This window comes from Mustela nigripes, chromosome 6 (assembly GCF_022355385.1).
Source record: "Mustela nigripes isolate SB6536 chromosome 6, MUSNIG.SB6536, whole genome shotgun sequence".
In the NCBI taxonomy this organism is placed as follows: domain Eukaryota; kingdom Metazoa; phylum Chordata; class Mammalia; order Carnivora; family Mustelidae; genus Mustela; species Mustela nigripes.
Window position 1 is genome coordinate 104,632,363 of NC_081562.1, and position 20,491 is coordinate 104,652,853.

The 20,491-nt window shown below is 38.0% G+C and overlaps 1 protein-coding gene across 2 annotated transcripts in view; it reads right to left on the minus strand.

Annotated features, from left to right (window-relative positions):
• Positions 1 to 20,491, minus strand: part of KDM5A (lysine demethylase 5A) — a 99,215-nt gene that overhangs the window by 29,125 nt on the left and 49,599 nt on the right. For both annotated transcript variants that reach the window (XM_059403850.1, XM_059403849.1), the window contains exons 15-20: positions 10,379 to 10,560; positions 9,888 to 10,012; positions 9,282 to 9,432; positions 7,800 to 7,914; positions 5,360 to 5,715; positions 924 to 1,062 (exon numbers count right to left, since the gene is read on the minus strand). In XM_059403850.1, coding sequence (XP_059259833.1) covers positions 924 to 1,062; positions 5,360 to 5,715; positions 7,800 to 7,914; positions 9,282 to 9,432; positions 9,888 to 10,012; positions 10,379 to 10,560 — 1,068 coding nt within the window. The remainder of the gene's footprint in view (positions 1 to 923; positions 1,063 to 5,359; positions 5,716 to 7,799; positions 7,915 to 9,281; positions 9,433 to 9,887; positions 10,013 to 10,378; positions 10,561 to 20,491) is intronic.

Consider the following 20,491-nt stretch of genomic DNA (forward strand, 5'->3'; position numbering starts at 1 on the left):
ACAGAGATAATTTTTTTTCTTCCAATATTTCTTAAAGTCAAGTTAGTTAACATATAATATAGTACTGGTTTCAGGAGTAGAATTTAGTGATTCATCACTTACAGAGAACACCCAGTGCCCACCACAACCCATGCCCTCCTTAATGTCCATCATCCATTTAGCCTATCTCCCTATCCACCCATTTCCCCTCCAGCAATCCTTAGTTTGGAAAATACAGATAATTTTAACAATAGTATAGAAAGAGCACATCTAAGAAGCTCCCAGAAAGAGTTAACTGAAAATAAACTAAAACAAAAGTCATTAGAACTTGACACCTAGAGTATGTTCTTTCTTGGGACAGCAAAGAGTTGGTTTCCTTTTCTTTGGATATAGTTCTACAATAGAGTACATACAAAAGAAAAGTATATACATACTCAATAATGAAATGCTGCAAGGTTTTTATAATTCAGGAGGTATGTTATATATTGTTTTAAATTAAAATATGTAATACATGTCTTTCTGAGTGCCAGCGTACTATCTTTACATCCTTCCCTCACATTTCCACTCCCAAACAACTAGAATAATATCTATTATAAGTGTTATGGTGTTCGGTAAATTTTAATTTCATTTTCTTTTTTCTGCCTATTTTAAAATTTATTTGCACACATGGCAAAGATTCAAAGAACACAGCAGGGAATAAACTCCCTATTGCTAGGAGTTAAATAAATAGCTAATTCCGCCATCTTTCATAGCAGGGAGTCCAGAGAAGTAACATTTAAATAGGTAATATTTATTCTGAATGACAGAATCAGATGGAAGAACAACTGAATTTTAAGTACCATTATTTTATTATGGTTATTCTATTTTAAAGAATTAAAGGCTTAAAGGATTCATCTGTGAGATAGCATTACCAAAATTGTAGGATAATTCAAGAGGCTCCTTACCTGAAGAGCTTCCACTTTAGCTGTCCATTCTCGAGCTTTTTGTAATGCTTCTTTCAGGGACAATACATTGGGTAGAAAGGCTGGAATGTTTTTGGCTTCATTAACTATGCTTTCTAAACTTGCCACACTGTGCCGTGGTCTTAAAAAAACCACAAAGACAGGGCAGATGCATAAGGAAAAGTCAAAACACTACCAACATTTAAATTAGAACATGCAGAGAAATTTCATATATATGATTTCATTTAGTTCTTACCACAATCCTATAAGGGAGGCAAAGCAGCTATTACTTTAATTTCCAATTTACAAATAAGAAAACCTTAACTCAAAAATTATTTCTTTTCCTAAAACCATTTAATACGGTGAATGGCACAGCTCAAACACTGATTCAGAATGAGTCTCAGATACCTTGCTCTTTTCACTACACTAAATTGCATCTATGTTAGTTCTCCACAATATCTGAAATTGTCAGAGATGCGTGTCAGACAGCAGTGTGGAAAGCAATAGTCTAGGAGTCCAGGAATAGTCTCTAAGTCCAGGAATTAATTCAACCACATTCAATATCACCTAGTTAAAAGATGAATAAAATAGACCTTATCCTCAGTGAATCAGAATACAAGGTAAGAATTAAACTTGTACTGGGGACAAAGAGCAAATCATTTTAGGCTCACCACTATGGGAAGTTGTGATTAATTCTGCTTAGAGGAGCTGAGAAAGGCTTTGAGCCAAAGCTTAAAAAAGAAGTGTGATTTTCTCAAGTGAAAGGTTAAAGGAAAAAAAAAAACCCCAGGAATATAATGAACAAAGACATGAAGAAATGTTTAAAAATTAGTTAGAGGTCCAGGAGCACCTGGCTGGCTTAGTGGGTACAGCATGTAGCTCTTGATCTCAGGGTCATGAGTTCAAGTACCACTTGGGGGGGGGGGTAGAGATTATATATTTTTTTAATTTAAAAACTAAAATCTTAAAAAAAAAAAAAGTTAGTAGTCCAGTGTGAGGACGGGAGTGAGGTAGGAGCAGGAGTAAGAGCAAGAAGTAGGGGAATTTTGACAGGAAAGAAAGATGTAAGAGATTTTGAGAGCCATAAATTTCACCATGGAAGCAATAGGAAGCTACCGAGGGTGGGAACAGTTTCATTATCCATGAATCCTACCACGTGCTAGGCACGGTGCTAGTTCCTAGAGACTATTAATACACAGGAGTGACAGAGTGACAGAGCCCTTGCCTCATTAAACATTTTAATCTTGTGGTGTTAGAGGGGGATTATTCATAGCACTGTTAAGATGCTATCAAAATATAATAGCAGGGGGACCTAAACTGACTTGGCAGGAGATGGAAGGATTCCCAGAAGTGACGCCTAAGCTTTCTTAGCCTTTCTGAATAGGAGTGAGTCAGGAAAGCTGGGACCAGAGGCTGGGTAAGTGTATACCACAGGGGATGGGGAGAAGGGAAGAGTGTTCCAGAGGAGAAAATGAGCACATGCAAAGGCCCAGAGACAAGAAAGAACATGGCATGTCTGAGGAAAACAGGGTGATCATGACACTTGAAACACAGAATGCAAAGGAAGACTAGCAAGGGATGAGGCTTAAGCAAAGGGCTAGATTACAAGATGGCCTTATGAATTAGATGAAGGACTCTAAATGTCATCCCCAGGGGAATAGGAAACAGTGAAGGGCTCTAAGCAAAGGAGTGAAAAAAACTACAGCTGTCTTTTAAGAAAATACTAGTTGCAGTGCAGAGAATGATGAGAGCAGGGTGAGGTCCCAGAGCCTGTGGCTATGATCTAGGCCAGCTATGACAGTACCCCAAAGAAGAATGAAAGTGAAAAACATCAAGGAAATATAATCAATGTGACTTGGTAGTTAACTAAGGTTGAGGGTATGGAAATGGAAAGGTCAAAGGTAATTTCCAAAGCTTGTTTAAAGGAGAAAAAACAATGGTTTAATTCAAAGGAAAAAGGAACAAAGGACAAGATGATGGGAAAGAGTTAATGAATCCAATTTTGGATATGTGGAATCTGAGGTACCAACAAGACATCCAATGGAATTACCAAATAGGCAGACAGTATCTACGAAAAATATCAGTGCTATAGATAAGAATTTGGAGTTAACTAGCATACAGAGGGCCAATTGAGCCAGAAAATAAGAAGAAATTTCCAGGGAGATGTACAGAGTGAAAAAAGAAGTGGTCTAGGCCAGAATTTTGAGGAATGACATTATTCAAGAGGCAGGGAGAGAAGGCCAAAAGCAGAGGAGCAGGATATTGAGAAAACAGCGGTCAGAAGTTAACCAATCCAAAAGGCCAAGAATACATCTATCAAAATATAATAATAGCAGGGGGACCTAAACTGACTTGGCAGGTGATGGAAGGATCCCCAGAAGTGACGTAGATGTGTTTCAGAAATCTAACTTCAACAGAAGTTAGAAAACAAAGAAGATTCCACTTCCCACTATCCCCACCAAGCCCTCTTCCTCTATTTTCTTACTAATTTTATTTTCTTCATGACACTAATTATCTGAAGTTCATTCAAACATTCATTCACTCACTTTTCACCTGTCTCTCCCCACTAGAATGTTGGCTCTCTTGTACAGCAGGGACTTTGTGGGTCTTTTCCCCTACTATCTCTACGGCACTTAAAAATAGTACTTGGGGGGGACGCCTGGGTGGCTCAGTGGGTTAAAGCCTCTGCCTTCAGCTCGGGTCATGATCCCAGGGTCCTGGGATCGAGCCCCACATCGGGCTCTCAGAGTCTGCAGGGAGCCTGCTTCCTCCTCTCTCTCTGCCTGCCTCTCTGCCTACTTGTGATCTCTGTCAAATAAATAAATAAAAATCTTAAAAAAAAAAAGAAAAAAGAAATAGTACTTGGCATGTAGTAGGTACTCCATAAATACTGAATTGCAAAGATTAAGGGAAAATACAAGAACCCCACACTTAGGTCAGTGACAATGGAGTTGAGGAAGACAGATTCGAGAGACATTTTACAGGTGAGCTCCTTAAAACTTAGTGACTGGTAAATGTGGAAAATGAGAGGAAAAAAGTCTTCAAATACTACTACCAACAAAATCTCATTCTGTAGACTAATCTAAGTTGCATCAGGTGTATCAAAACAGGTTTTGCATTCCAGTTATTTAGCTTTTCCCATTTACTATGCTCCTGGAACTGCCATGAATAATTTGAAGGTTTCAAACAGGAAAAGCTATAGATACATTTTAGTATGTATTCCCCATGACAACTAGACAGCAAAATATCCAGCAAAAATATATCCAGCCTTTTCTCGGTTAAACAGAACTGTATTTGTTATATAACACAGCTCAAATCTATTTCTTTATTTATCATCTCTCTCGAGGTCTTACAATGGACTTTTTTTTTTTTTTTAAAGATTTTATTTGCCAGAGAGAGCAAGAGAGAGAGAGCAAGCTCGAGCGAGGGCAGCAGGCAAAGGGAGAAGGAGACTTCCCGTTGAGCAGGGAGCCCAATGTAGAACTCAATCCAGGACCCTGGGATCACAACCTGAGCCAAAGGCAGATGGTTTACCGAATGAGCTACCCAGGTGTCCCAACATAGCTCAAATTTAAAGCCTTTTCCACTTCATTCCGGAGTCTTCGTGTACTTAAGTACTTTGCCAGCCACTTATTTTTGTTGCAGTTGACAGGAAAAGTTGTGTTATTTAGTAACTATGGGCTTTAAGTATGCCAGGTTTCTCATCCTCACAAAAGAAATTATAGGTCTTAATTTTAGCTGAAGAAATACTTTCATAAAGAACATTACAGTCTAATTAGCTGATATACAATCAAGTACGGTGAATGGTTTACTGAAATCTTGCAAATCCAATGAGGGTACCAATGCTAATGCAACTGTGTAATGGTCTCCTGTCTTTCTTGCTTCCCCTTTCCCACTACTTTCCTACATAAATCCTTACTCAAACAAAGCCCATTTAACTTCTGTCACCTAACACACCCTAAGTATTCTTTAAACTTATTAGTTGGATCTTTCTTACTCTCCTTCCATTCAATCCCACTCGTGCTTCAAAGCTTTACCTAAGTTCTTTATTTTCTCTCAAGCTTCTCTCCTGACCACTAGAGCTAAAAATGACCTCTCCTCCTCTGAATTCCTATAGCATTTTTCTGTACCTCTCAGTTAACAATAACATATTGCAGTGAGCATTATATTTCTTAGCTCTGAACTATAGTATAGGTAATGAGAAGGTTCTAAACAAAATACTACTTTGTTTCACTTAAACTACTTAGCAAAGTACTCTGCAGGAACATGCACACAATATTTGAAACTGTTTATATGCAGACTTATTTGATAATTTAGTGACTGGTCAGGGAAGGCATAAAACATCTAACTAAATATTTAATGAAACAGATACTTAAATTCATCCTTCAGTTCTACCATTAGTTATTAAAGAGGCAACAGTCACCAATATATGTGTTCACCTTGCCTGTAGGCAGACCTTAGCCTTTTCTTCCCATCGCTCAGAGACTGTAAGGAGCTCCTGTAGTTCAGCCATTGCCTTCTCCACGGCATGGTGGGGGGCCAACCCCACCCCAGAGTCTATCAGTTTTTTCATGACATCCAAAGTGACCTGTTGTGGATCTGACAGGGTCAGTCTTACTTCATCCAACCATCGAGCCTGCTGTAGTTCTTGCTTTAGTCGGGCTAATTCAGGTAGCTCCACATAGAGACTAGAGCCCATGTCTATCAACATCTGAAGTTTGGAAGAATCCGGGGTTTCATCCATCATGGCCTCTTGAGCACGTTCATGAAACTCTTCCACATCATCCAGGAGATTCTGATAAAGTCAAAAAAATAAAAATAAAAAACAAATTTAAAAGATACAAAATGAGTATGGAATAGATATAAGTTCAGGCAAAATATCAAATTCTAGACTAATAATTCTAATCCAATAATCTCACCACTATAGCACCAGATATACTAGTTAAGAACATAATTATGCTTCTCTGTAATTACTTACACATTTACTTTTAAAATATGATTAATTCATTCAAACAATATTTAATGACTGCGGACTACAATGCAGCCACTGTTCTAAGCACACAGCATTGAAACAAACGGAAGTCCTTGTCTTCAAGGAACATATACACAGCCAGACACTGAATAGAAAATGTTTCAGTTAATTTTAAGTGCTGTGAAAATAAAACAGGGCAACACAATAAAGAATGACCAGAGAGGCGGGCATATTACTTTGCAACGGTGGTCACAGGAAAGAGATGAACTGACACTAAAATGAGGAGCTAGAGGACCTTAGGAGGAAGAGCAGTTCAGGCTGGGCGGATAATAACCACACAACCTTTCACAGAGGAACGTCCTGCTCTAAAGTGGATGATGGGAAGCAAAGGGGAAAAATGCAGTTTAAAAATAAACAGAGGTCAGATTACATAATGCCATATAGGAGTTTAGATTTCATTCTAATGGTTTTGGGGAAGCACTGGAGAATTTTAACCACAGAGAAGTGATATGATTTGATTTACATTTTACATGATCACACTGGCTACCAAATGAAAAATAAACTGTCAAGGACCAGAGAAGAAAAAGGGAGATGAGTTAAGAGGCTATTACAGTAATCCAAGGGGCAGAATCTAGCAGTTCAGAGCACAGTTTAAGCAATGGAGATGATGGCAAATGGTTCACTTTGGGAAACATTCTGAATATTCACACTTGTTTAGAGACTGGATGTGGGCTATAAGGGAAATAAAGGAATCAAGGATTTGATTCACTAAAAGGTTTTTAAGATGCCTTTTAGTCATAGGCAGAGGGATACAACTGGATAAGCAGAGCACACAACTGGATGTACAAGCCCGTAGGAGAGAACAAAAGCATTGAGAGTTGGTGATCTGGGGGATCAATAAGATACAGGTGATATTGACGTCACTGAACAAGTAAGATGTCAGGATCTAAAAAAAGAGCTGAGACTCCTATTATACTCCAACACTCAGAAGTCAAGCCAAGGAGAAAACAAATGACAAAGAACACCAAAGAGAAGGAACTGTGAATGAGCGAAGAAAAACAGAACGTGTGATAATGTCCCAGATGTTCAGAGAAGAAAGTTCTCTCAGGAAGGAAAGAGTGGTCAACTACTAAATGCTCCCATGGCATAGAATAACAGCAGAAACACAACTGATACTGGATTTTGCGCGCAGATACCCCCCTCCTTTATTTTAAGATTTTATTTATTTGACAGAGAGAGAGTGCACACAAGCAGGGAGAGTAGCAGGCAGAGGAAGAGTGAGAAGCAGGCTTCCTAATGAGCAGGGAGCCCCATGCAGGGCTCAATTCCAGGACCCTAGGATTAGGACCTCTGCCCAAGGCAGACGCTTAACCAACTGAGCCACCGAGGTGCGCCTAAGCTGATAACCTTGATAAAAACCATTTTAGATACCCTGCCCATGGCCAAATCACAAACCACCACAAACTACCAGAGGATTACTAACTATGCTGATTAATATATTTGATATATACTTTTTAAGACTGTACATATTCAAGAAGCCATCAGGGCCCTAGTAATTTCAGAGCTCACATTTTTAAAAGCTCATGAACTAGTAACTTACTGATACATTCAGGTTCTTTTAACTATTTTCTTGCATCTCAATTACATCTGTGCTAAATGAGGATTCCGATCTAAAATCAATGTAGGAAAAAATTCTAAACTAACTACATTGGTTCCAGAACTTGAAAAGGAGAATAAAAGGCTAAGAACAAAACCAGGGGTTCTTACTGCCTACTGAAAACCTTCAAACAGCACCATTTATGTGACAAACGGAACAAAAAGCTAGTCTAGACATACTATTTTGTTGACCCAAAACAGAAACCCATACTACAAAGGATATTACCCCAGAAAAGAATGTAATACTCCACCTTTACTTGTCGAGCTTGGCTGATGACACATGGAAGACTAAAAAGTTGTTGGACAAAGGCCTTCAATTCTTCCACTGTCAGTTTGGTCCGAGTTCTCCCACTATCTGGGCTCTGCCTGATATGAAATAATATTGAGACATAAGTAAGAAAAATCCATAGTCACCTGATAGCAAAGGAGCTTCTAGTCTCTCTAGAATTCTCACCCAAGCAATCCCAGAATACGAATGTTTGAGAGGTTCTACTGTAATGGCGATCACTTCCAAATTAGGTTTTTACCCTCATTAGTTAATGACTCAAAGATTCAACTCTCCAAGTTACAGTTCCTCCAATCTTCCAAGTATTGAGCACTTTAAACAATCAATAAATTCCTCAGAGTAAAATACTATGTTTATTAATAAAATTAAATCTTCTACCTCAAAAACCTTAAAATGTGGAACAAGGGCCTTTAACTTGGCTAGGGGATGATAAACCCCTCTGAAACGGATTTGGAATGGTATGTGTATATACATTTTTCTAAGAAAAGGGTCCGTATGCTTTTGTCAGATTCCCCAAGGGGGTTAGTGACCCAATGACAGGTGAAAATTCCCTGATCAATGCTTCAAAGAAAAGTTCTCTAATCAAATGGTAAATAAAAAATGTACAAAGTGATTTAGAACCCAACATGAAGGGCCATAGCAAAACCCATTCAGGAAAGTGTTGGCATGTATATGAAACAATACCGCAGAACATTTAGCACATGTGAATTCCATTAAATCAAGGGTGCGTACTTCTACACTTTTTTTTTTTTAACTTCTACACTTCTTAAAAATACAGCCTCTCCAGCATCCACCAAGGTTAGTCTTTGCTGCCACCTGCCTTCAGCATGTAGTATCATTTATTTATTTACAAATATTTATTGCACATCCAGTATTTGCAGGACACTATTCTAAGCACAAGAATAGAGCAATGAAAAAGGATAAAAAAAAGTCTGCAACATTCTAGTCTAGAAGGTGTCTAGTGGGACTGGGAAAGAAAGGAGGAGATAATAAATAAACCAGTATATCGGGACGTGACAGGGCTAAGAGAAAAAGAGCTCAGGAAAAGAATAAGAAGGTTGCAGTTTTATAAAGCGTTGTCAGAGAAGGCCTCTTCAAGAAGAATGTGTCAGCGATCTGAAAAAGAACTGAAAGAAGTGAGGGAACAAGCCACTTGGATATGATAGAAGAGGGCTCGAAGAGCAAAGTGCAAAGGCGCTAAGCAGAAGCATGCCTGGTGTTAAAAAGCTCAAAGGGGAAGAGGACTCAAGAGTGGAACAAGAAAAAAGGGAGAGCAGTAGGAGAGAAAATTGGGACATAACTGAAGAGAGAGAAATGGCCACAACAAGAGGTCAAAGATAGATTGGGAGGGGCCAGTTACACTTTTGGCTTTTACTCTAAAAGAAAAGCAAACAAGCAAAACGAAAAAATGCACAGGAAACCACTGGAGAACTCTTCTTAGTCTTACCTATGCTTCTGCTTTTTGCTCAGAAGCAGCTGAGCCACAGAGGCGCAAGTCTCAGCTTCCTTCACAGCATCTCTGAGTTTTCTAAAGAGATCATTCTCTGGGTATTTCCTATCCTCAGCATCTTCCAGCATTACTCGTAATTCGATCAAATCTGTAAAAACAAAGCTACATACTATGACCACAGACATAAAAAGGCATTTAAAAATACTCACCAACCTCTCTCAAGTTAGTCATCAATCTATTAGTGGAAACACTGCAGCTGTGAAAATCTCACCAATGCAAGGGGCAATAAAAGCTTAAGAACAGGTGCCCATTCCTAACCCTTAGAGACAATTTCTCTCCAGGAAGGTAATTCCTCTTTCTTAACTAACCTTTAGTGGCAGTCCACTGATAACAATGGCTCCCCAAAATACGTTATCTACTGTAAGTTAGTTGTCTGTCCCATTTTATATTAACTATTTATGTAAAAGAAAATTTTCAAATAGAAAACTAACCAACCTACTAGCTACAAATCCCATATGAAGCCTACAATTTTCCCTTACTGGAGGAAAAGCACATAAAACAAAATAAGACCTCTTTCAATGTGTATGCACACAAAAGCTTAACCTTTCTTGTGGTTGAAGTTGGCAGATAATGCTTCTGTAACACGGCTGACCCAAGTGTCATAGGACTGTGCCCTGACCTTCACACCATACAGCAGAGAAGGGAGGTCCTCTAATGGGTAGCGGTATCTAAGCACAAAGAAAAACAAAACAAATAAACAAAAAACACAGAAATTAAAAACGTTGCAAACCAACAACATTAAAATAAATTTTAAGTAAAATCAGCTTAATAAACGACCAAGGAAATGGGGTCTTAGATCAAAGCCACTCACAGAGTTTTAATGCAGGGAGAGACAAGGAACATGTGAAATCAACTGATAAAAATATCTAACATTAGTTGCCAAGTTTAGGGCCAACTTTAAAGGATTGGTCCTCAGCAGGGAAGCAGAGACAAAGAAAAGTTCCCAGTGCACACTTGGGAAAGGGGAATTACAAAGAACAGTGCACTCGGTTTTTTAAAAGAAGTAACAAGTTTTACAAGAAACTTAAGGATACCTAAGACATTTCTTCTGCATGGGGCAGGGGCACAGATCAGTTGGATGGTAGAGACACACAAGGCGTTCAGGATTACAGGAGCATGTGAGAGCAGAGAGAAAACACGTGGTTCTGCACGCTGAACACTGTCGCTCATCATCAGGAACAAGTTCAAACACTTCTTCTTCTGACATCAGGACGCCCTGAAAAACAATTCATGTCACTACATCAAGTCTTTACAAGCTCTCAAGCATCAGAACTTAAGAGTTATTAAATTTTCTTCTACAGGTAAATCTGACTTAAGATATAAACACGAGGGGTACAATGGCACATCATCAAAATACTTTCTAAAATTAATCATTCTTAATTTTTTTTAAATGGGAAACATTAAACCTTTGTGTGCAAGAATACACAGTTGACTGATAGAACTATTTTTTAAATTCAGGGAACTTACTACAAAGGTCAAAGTAGTCATTTTTGAGGAGAGGGAGGGAAATTGTAATTGGGAGACAATTTGGGGGTGGCTAACAAAGTTCTATTTTTTTTTTTTTACAAAGTTCTATTTCTTGACTAGAATTGTGATGACAGCAAAGTTTACTATATAACAATTCATGAAGCTATATATTTTGTTTCATATGATTTTGTCTTCTCCTTAAAGCAAGAAAAACATCAATTAAAAAAATTTTTTTAAGATTTTATTTATTTATTTGACAGAGAAAAATCACAAGTAGGCAGAGAGGCAGAGAGAGGGGGAAAGGAGGCTCCCCACCGAGCAGAGAACCTGATGTGGGGCTGGATCCCAGGACCCCGAGAACATGACCTGAGCCGAAGGCAGAGGCTTTAACCCATTGAGCCACCCAGGCTCCGCACCCCCCTATTTTTTTTTTTTGGTCCGAGGGATAATATACCCTTGAATCTTGAATATAAATATATTAGTAATCAATGATCTCAAAATAACCTGGATAAATACAAATATATGCAAAGATAAAGTAGTAAAAATTACTTCAACTATGCAAATCAAAATATAATCTACTTCAGCAAGACATCAAAAAGAAAGGTAATTAAATTCAGTCTGCCAGCTTAAGAAAATAAGAGCATTTGAAGTGCATTTTATAAAGACTTCCATTTAATATACAAGGGTTCTCTTTAGAGTCACTACTTGTGTAAGCAAGGTACTTATAAACCTAATTTCCCTATGAAAGCAAACTTTTACCCAAGGTAAAAACACAATAATTTATTCACTGGCAGACACAATTCAGTTCTTACAAAACAGATCTTGTTTTTGATATTGGTTTTAATCTACATGTCTCTTAACCATACACCCATATCTTCCCATTTCTGATATTAGCCTTTAATATTTGCTTTAAAAATTATTTCATGTAGGGAAGCCTGGGTGGCTCAGTCAGTTAAGTGCCTGCCTTCAATTCAGGTCATGATCCCAAGATCCAGAACCAGGCTCCCTGCTCAGTGGGGAGCCTGCTTCTCCCTCTGCCTGCTGCTCCCCTGCTTGTGCTTTCTTTATCTCTCTCTCTCTCTCTCTGTGACAAATAAATAAAATAAAATCTTTTTTAAAAATTATTTCATGTAAAAATGGTTCCAAAATGCACTGCAGGTATTTCTGAGCTTCTAAGAATTTACACAGCTTCAGAACAGCTGGCAAACAGGATATTAATACATCAAGAAATCTGGGGCACCTGCATGGTTCAGTTGGTTAAAATGGCTTGGGATTCTCCCTCTCTCTGCCCCGAGGCCCCCACCCCCTGCCACTCACTTTCTGTCTGTCTGTCTGTCTCTGTCTCAAATAAATTTTACACCAGATCCTAAAGTATGCTCCAGGAACCCCTAGCCCTAGAAGATACTCTGCAAAAAAATCAAATAAATTGTCTATGGGAAAACGCTATGTATTACCCATATACTCCCAATTTAAGAGATTAACAATGAACACCAGCATATCATAGAAGTTTTACAGTAAGGAATCATTACTTCTTTATCCCCAAGTTTTTTCTTTTTTTTTTTGAAGATTTTTAATTTATTTGACAAAGAGAGAGTAGGCAGAGAGGCAGGCAGAGAGAGGAGGAAGCAGGCTTCCCGCTAAGCAGAGAGGCTGATTCGGGGCTCCACCCCAGGTCCCAGAGATCATGACCTGAGCTGAAGGCAGAGGCCCAACCCACTGAGATACCCAGGCACCACGCCCCCCAAGTAGTTTTTTCTTAATCTACCATTTCCCAAGCTTTGCTATCACAGAACAATTTTTCCTTATAATACTTTTCAACATTATATAACTAAGAAAATTATAAATTATTAGGAGAGAACAGAGAGAAGAAAAAAGAGATACAAATTAAAAGGCTATTTGAAATAATCAAGGTGAGAAAATTAAGGAATGAAACCAAACGGTAGCAGTAAAGAAAAGGGGGGTGGGAGTGGAATTAATGAGACACTGCCCAAGTAAAAACTTCAAACGAGATAGCAGATGACTGTGAAAGAGACGGATGAGTCAAGGATCACATCAAGTTTTTAAAATAATGATCCTGAAACTTATTGGGAATTAGTAAAGTGGTCTGTGAAAGGACAGATGGAGAGGAGATGATATTCTATCTCAGATGCTGAAAGTAAGATGACAAAAAACTAAACAGAAATGTCTCCCAGGGAAACTTGGATTACAAATGGGTGACTGGATATGACACCTCTTTCAGAGTGACAATAATTCCTGTGTTTGCATAAACTAGGAGGAAATATCAAAACCTGAGAAATGAAACCACAAGGTAGTAATTGAAAAAGAGGTAAAAATCCTAAGGAAAGCTAAGAATTCCTCGTAAAGTAGCACGAAAAGAAAACAATAAAAGGTCAAAGGCTGCACCCTGCAAACACTGGCAATTGAAGATGAGGAAAATAATTAAAAGTGACTGGCAAGGGGCACCTGGGTGACTTGGTTGAGAGGCTGACTCTTGGTTTCAACTTGGGTCATGATCTCAGGGTCCTGGGATGGAGCCCCAAGTTGGGCTCCATGCTCAGCAGGGAGTCTGCTTATGGATTCTCTCGCTCCCTCTCCCTGTCTCTCCCCCAGCTCGTTGTCTCTCTAAAATAAATAAATAAATCTTTTTTTTTTTTTTTTTTTTTTTTTTAAAGCGACTGCAAGTGTTATCAGGTGCAAGAAACAGTAGGCAAGTGTTAGGGAAAGGAACAAAGAAGCAAAATGTAGTGCAACAAAGAGGTCATGGGGATAAAAGACAAAGAGCAACTAGATTTTGGCAATAAAATCACTAACAAATTCTGAGAATTTCAGAATGACAGTGACAATGAAGGGATAAAAAGGAAACAAGGGCACTGGCCACAGAAAAACCACTCGAGTTTTTTGGTAGGAAAAAAATGAAAACTTTCTTCAAGATAGGAAAGACAAGGGCACAATATGCAAAGAAAGGGTTGAGATTAGAGTCTCAAGGGCATAAGAAGAAGTTGAGTTTACAGGAAGAGTCCTTAAAGAAATGTGATCAAACAATAAATAAAATGATCAAGAGATGCAATACTCAAATTACTGCAGAACAAGGAAAAACGATACCCCATTAATTAAACCTGAAATGAGACTATACCACAAAAACCGACTTCATGAGTCTCCACCAATGTACAGGCAGACCTTGGAGATATTGTGGGTTTTGTTTCAGACCACAATAATAAAACAAGTATCATAATAAAATAAGTCAAATGAACTTTCTGGTTTCTCAGCACATATAAAAAAGTTATATTTACCCTATACTGCAGCCTATTAAATATGCAATAGTATTATGCCTAAAAAAGCAATGTATATACCTTAATTTAAAAACTCTTGCTAAAAAATGCTCAATATCATTTGAGCTTTTCACTGGTGGAGGGTCTTACCTCCATGTCACTCGGGCTGCTGCCTGACCAGGGGGATGGTTGATGAAGGTTGGGGTGGCTGTGGCAATTTCTTAAAATAAAACAAGAGTCTGGGACACCTGGCTGGCTCAATTGGTGGACAACAATAACAACAGAGTCTGCCACATCAACTGCTTCTTTCACGTGTGACTTTTCTGAAGAATACAATGCTGTCAGATAGCATTTTACACACAATTAGAACTTCTTTCAAAACTGGAGTCAAAAAAAAAAAAAAAAAAAAACAACTGGAGTCAATCCTCTCACAATCCTGCCACTGCACTATCCACTAAGTTTATGTAATATTCTAAATTCTTTACTGTCATTTCAATAACCTTCACAGCATCTTCACCAGCAGACTTCATCTCTGGAAATTACTTTCTCTGCTTGTCCATAAGAAGCAACTCCTCAACTGCTCAAGTTTCATCATGAGATTGTAACAATTCAGTCCCATCTTCAGGCTCCACTTCTAATTCTAGTTTTGCTACTTCCACCATCTGCAGTTATCTCCTTCACTGAAGTCTTGAATACTCAAAGTCATCCAAGCCAAGACTGCAATCAGCTTCTTCCAAACTCCTGTTCATATTGATATTCAGGCCTTGCCTCATCTATCAGGGATATTCTTTTTTTTTTTTTTAAGATTATTTATTTATTTATTTGATAGACAGAGATCACAGGTAGGCAGAGAGGCAGGCAGAGAGAGAGGAAGGGGAGCAGGCTCCCCGCCGAGCAGAGAGCCCGATGCGGGGCTTGATCCCAGGATCCTGGGATCATGACCTGAGCCAAAGGCAGAGGTTTTAACCCACTGAGCCACCCAAGCGCCCCTATCAGGGATATTCTTAATAGAATCTAGAATGGTGAACCTTTTCCAGAAGGTTTCCAATTTATTCTGCCTGGGTCCATCACATGAATCACTCACTATCATGGCAACTACAGCCTTACAAAATATTCCTTAAATAATAAGACTTTTAAAGTTGAATTACTCCTTGATCCATAGGTTGCAGAACAGATGTCCTGTTTGCAGCATGGCAAACTAGGTCTAGACCATTTGTAAACAAATGTGCTGTCATCCAGGCTTTGTTGTTCCAGTTACAGGACACAGAGTAGATTCAGCTAATTCTTAAGGACTCTGCTTTTCAGAATAGTAAATAAGCACTGGCTTCAACCTGAAGTCATGAGCTGTATTAGCCCCTAACAAGATAGTCAGCCTCTCCTTGGAAACTCTGAAGGGCATTCATTTCTCTCTAGCTAACAAAGTCCTAGATGGCATCTTCTTCCAACAGAAGGCGGTTTCTTATACACTGAACATCTGTACTTAGCGTAGCCACCTTCACTGACTTCAGCTAGATCTGAATAAACTCGTGCCAACTTCGACATCAGCACTTGCTGCTTCACCTTGCATTTCTGTGGTATAGAGATGACTTCTTTGAACCAACCTCTGCTAGCTTCACGAACCAAACTCTGCTAGCTTCAAACCTCTGTAGCTTCTTTACCACTCCTAGCCTACATAAAACTGAGGAGTTAGGGCCTTGCTATGGATTAGGCTTTGGCATAAGAAAATACTGTAGCTGGCTCCATCTTTTATCCAGATCACTAAAACTTTCACTACATCAGCAATGAGGCTCTTATAGTTTCTTATTGTTCATGTGTTCATTAGAGTAGTACTTTTAATTTCCTTTAAGAAATTTTCGTCTGCATTCACAACCTGGCTAACTCTGGCACAAGAAGCCAAGCTTTTGACTCATCTAGGCTTCCCACATGCTTTCCTCATGAAGCTTAAGCATTTTTAGTTTCTGATCGAAGTGAGAGGCATGTGACTCTTCCACTTGAACACTTAAAAGGCCATTGTAGGGTTATTAATTGGCCTAACTTCAATATTGTTGTGTCTCAAAGAACAAAGAATGAGGAAACAGCCAGTTGGTAGATAAAACATTTACCTAATAAGTTATCATTTATCTAATAATAATAATTTCACTGTTATATAAGCACAGGTCATGGCACCCAAAATAATGACAACAGTAACATCAAAGATCACTCATCAAAATGACCACAACAAATATAATAATGAAAAATCTGACCAATTAAAAAATGGGGAGGGGTGCCTGGGTGGTTTAGTGGGTTAAGCATCTGACTCTTGATCTCAGCTCAGGTCTTGATCTCATGTTTGTGAGTTCAACCCCCACGTTAGGCTCCACCACACGACCCCTACCAAAAAAGGGCAGAAGACATGAACAGACATTTCTCCAAAGACACAGAGATGGTAAAGAGACACATGAAAAGATGCTCAACATCATTTATCAGAGAAATGCAAATTAAAACCATGATATATCAGAAATAAAATTTTTTTTAAAAATTCTTAAAAAAGGGCGCCTGGGTGGCTCAGTGGGTTAAGCCGCTGCCTTCGGCTCAGGTCATGATCTCAGGGTCCTGGGATCGAGTCCCGCATGGGGCTCTCTGCTCAGCAGGGAGCCTGCTTCCTTCTCTCTCTCTCTCTGCCTGCCTCTCAGTGTACTTGTAATTTCTCTCTGTCAAATAAATGAGTAAAATCTTTAAAAAAAAAAAAAAAAAAAATTCTTAAAAAAAACACGATATATCATCTCACATTTATCAGAATTATTAAAATTAAAAATACAAGAAACAAGTGTCAGCAAGGACGTGGAGAAAAAGAAACAGTCATGCACTATTAGTGGAAATGAAAACTGATGCAGCCACTGTGGAAAAATACGGAGGTTCCTCAGAAAATCAAAGACAGAATCACCATATGATCTAGTAGATGCATTACTCGGTATTTACCCAAAGAATATGAAAACACTAATTTTAAAAGATATATGCACCCCTATGTTTATTACAGCAGTATTTATAATAGCCAAATCATGGAAGCAACTCAAGTGTTCACTGATAAATGAATGGATAAAGACGATGTGGTATATATACACTGGAATATTACTCATCCACAAAAAAAGAATGATAACTTGCCATTTGCAATAACATGGATGGACCTAGAGGATATAATCCTAAGTAATATAAATCAGTTGGAGAAAGACAAATACCATCTGATTTCATTCATATGTGGAATTTAAGAAACAAAACAAAGAAAAAAAGAAACTAACAAATCAGAAAGACTCTATTAAGGGTATTCCACTTTCTTTTTTTAAGTAAGCTTTATACACCCAGCATGGGGCTCAAACTCATGACTTTGACATGAAGAGTGCCCCAGATTCTACTAAATACAGAGAATAAATTGGTGCTTACCAGAAGAGAGATGGGGCAGGAGGGATGGGTAAAGGGGATTAAGAGTACACTTATGGGGACGCCTGGGTGGCTCAGTTGGTTGGACAACTGCCTTCGGCTCAGGTCATGATCCTGGAGTCCCGGGATCGAGTCCCGCATCGGGCTCCCAGCTCCACGGGGAGTCTGCTTCTCCCTCTGACCTTCTCCTTGCTCATGCTCTCTCTCACTGTCACTCCCTCAAATAAATAAATAAAATCTTTAAAAAAAAAAAAAAAGAGTACACTTATGGTGATGAGCACCGAGTAATGTACAGAATTGTTGAATTGCTATATTGTACACCTGGAAACTAAAATAACACTGTATATTATGAGATAAATAAAAATAAACAAAATAAATAAATGATATAAAGTAAAAAGTCTGAAATATTGTGAGAATTACCAAACATGACATACAGACACAAAGTGAGCAAATGTTGTTGGAAAAATGGGACAATAAATTTGCTTACTGCAAGGTTACCGCAAACTTTCAATATGTAAAAATCACAGTATTTATGAAGCACAATAGAGCAAAGGTACATTAAAATGAAGTGTACCTATGCTTAAATTTCAAGCTTCAATAGACACCAGGCAATGAGAAAGGAATTCCCCCACTTTTTAAAAAGATTTTATTTTTAAGTAATTCTACACCCAACATGGGGCTCAAATTTGCAACCCCAAAATCAAGAGTCACACTCTATAGACTAAGCCAGCCAGGCACCCCAAGGAATTCCATTTTAAATAAATATACATAAAATGAATAACCTTAGTTTCCACTTTAGGAAACCAGAAAAAGAAGACCAAATTAAATCCAAATAAGCACAAGAGGGGCACGGTGTCTGGGTGGTTCAGTTGGTTATGTATCCAACTCCTAATTTTGTCTCAGGTCATGATCTGAGAGTCATGAGATCAAGCCCTGTGTTGGGCTCTGTGTTCAGCGTGTAGTCTGCTTGAAGTTCTCCCTCTCCCTTTGTCCCTCACTCTGCCTGTACTCTCTCTAAAATAAATATATAAGTAAAATCTTAAAAAAAAAAAAGAATTAGAGCAGAAATTTGTGAAATGAAAAAAGGGAAATGAGTAGAGAAAAAAATCAATAAAACCAAAAACTGGTCCTAAGAAAGGTCAATGATGCTGATAAGCCTCTAGCTGGGGGAAAAACAAACAAACAGGACACAAATTACTAAAATCAGAAATTAAAAAAGCGGTCATTGCTATAGATCCCATGGATACTGAAAGGATAATTCAAGAATACTATAAACAACTCTATGCCCACAAATTTCATGACCAGATGAAATGGACCAATTCCTGGAAAGATAATGTCAAATTTCTCTTTCTCTCTCTCTCTCTCTCTCTCTCTCTCTCACACACACACACACACACACACACACACTTGCAATATCTGAATAGCTCTATATATCTATTGAGGAAATCAAATCAATAGTTAATAACCTTCCAAAACAAAAAACACCAGTCCCAAATGGGTTTATTGGTGAATTCTACCAAACATTTACAGAAGAAATTAAGCCAATTCTCAATACTCTTTCAGAGGACAGAAGCAGAGAAAACATTTAACTCATTCTATGAAGCCAACATTATCCAGCTACCAAAACTACTACAGGCCAGTATCTCTCATGAACATAGATGCAAAAATCTTCAATAAAACTAGCAAGTTGAGTCCAACAGTATATATTAAGAATTACATAACCAAATTAAGTGGAATTCATCCCAAGTATGCAACAATTAGAACTTTTCAAAATTAGAGTCAATCCTCTCAAACCCTGCCACATGATTCTATCAACAGATGCAGAAAAACCACTTGATACCCATTCCTAATAAATTTTTCTACTAAGACCAAGAATAAGACAAAAATGTTCCCTCCCACCACTCCTTTTCAACAGGAAGGCCTAGTTAATACAGTAAGACAAGAACAGGAAATAAAAAGGATACAGACTGGGAAGAAAGAAACCAAACCATCTTTGCTCATGGATCATAAGATCATCATGCAGAAAATCTGAAAGAACTGACAAAAACACTCCTGGAACTAATAAGCAATAATAGCAAGGTTACACAGATACAAGGTTAGGATTCAATTCAATCTCTTTTCTATATACCAGTAATAAACAAGTGGAATTTGATATTAAAAACAAATTACTACTTATATTAGCACCCTCCAAAAATGAAATACTTAGGTATCTAACAGAATACATACAAGAAAAAAAAACTACAGAACTCCTATGGACAAAATCAAAGAGCTAAATAAATGGAGAGGTGTTCCATGTTCATGGATAGAGGTGTTCCATGTTCGGTGTTGTCAAGTTGTCAGTTCTACCCACTTAATCTATAAATCTAGTACAATCAAAATCAAAATCCCCATGGATATTGATAAAGTATTCTAAAGTTTATATGGAAAAGTAAAAGACTCATAATGGTTCAATACTGCAGAAGAACAAAGTCAGAAGACTAATACTATCTGACTCTAAGACTTAGATAAATTGTACACTAAACTGTGTGTCAACTATACTCAAATAAAAAATCAATAAAAATTTTAAAACATTATAAAGCTACAGTAGTAATGAAGATTACATGGTATTACAAAGGAATAGACAAATCAATCAATGGACACAACAGAGGATGTAGAAACAGACTCACATAAATACAGTCAACTGATCTTTCACAAAGATGACAACACAATGAAGCAAAGATATTCTTTTCAATAAATCATGCTGGAACAACTAGACATTCACATGGAAAAAATGAAAGGCAATCTGAAGACTATACACTGTATGATTTCAACTATACAATATAAAGACAAAACTACAGAGATAGCAAAAAGATCAGTATTTGCCAATGGAAGGGGGTGGGCAGAGATAAACAGATGAAACATTGAGGAATTTTAGTGAAGCAAAAATACTCTATACTATAATGATGGATACATGTCATTATATATTCATCTAAACACAAAGAATATACACCAAGAGTG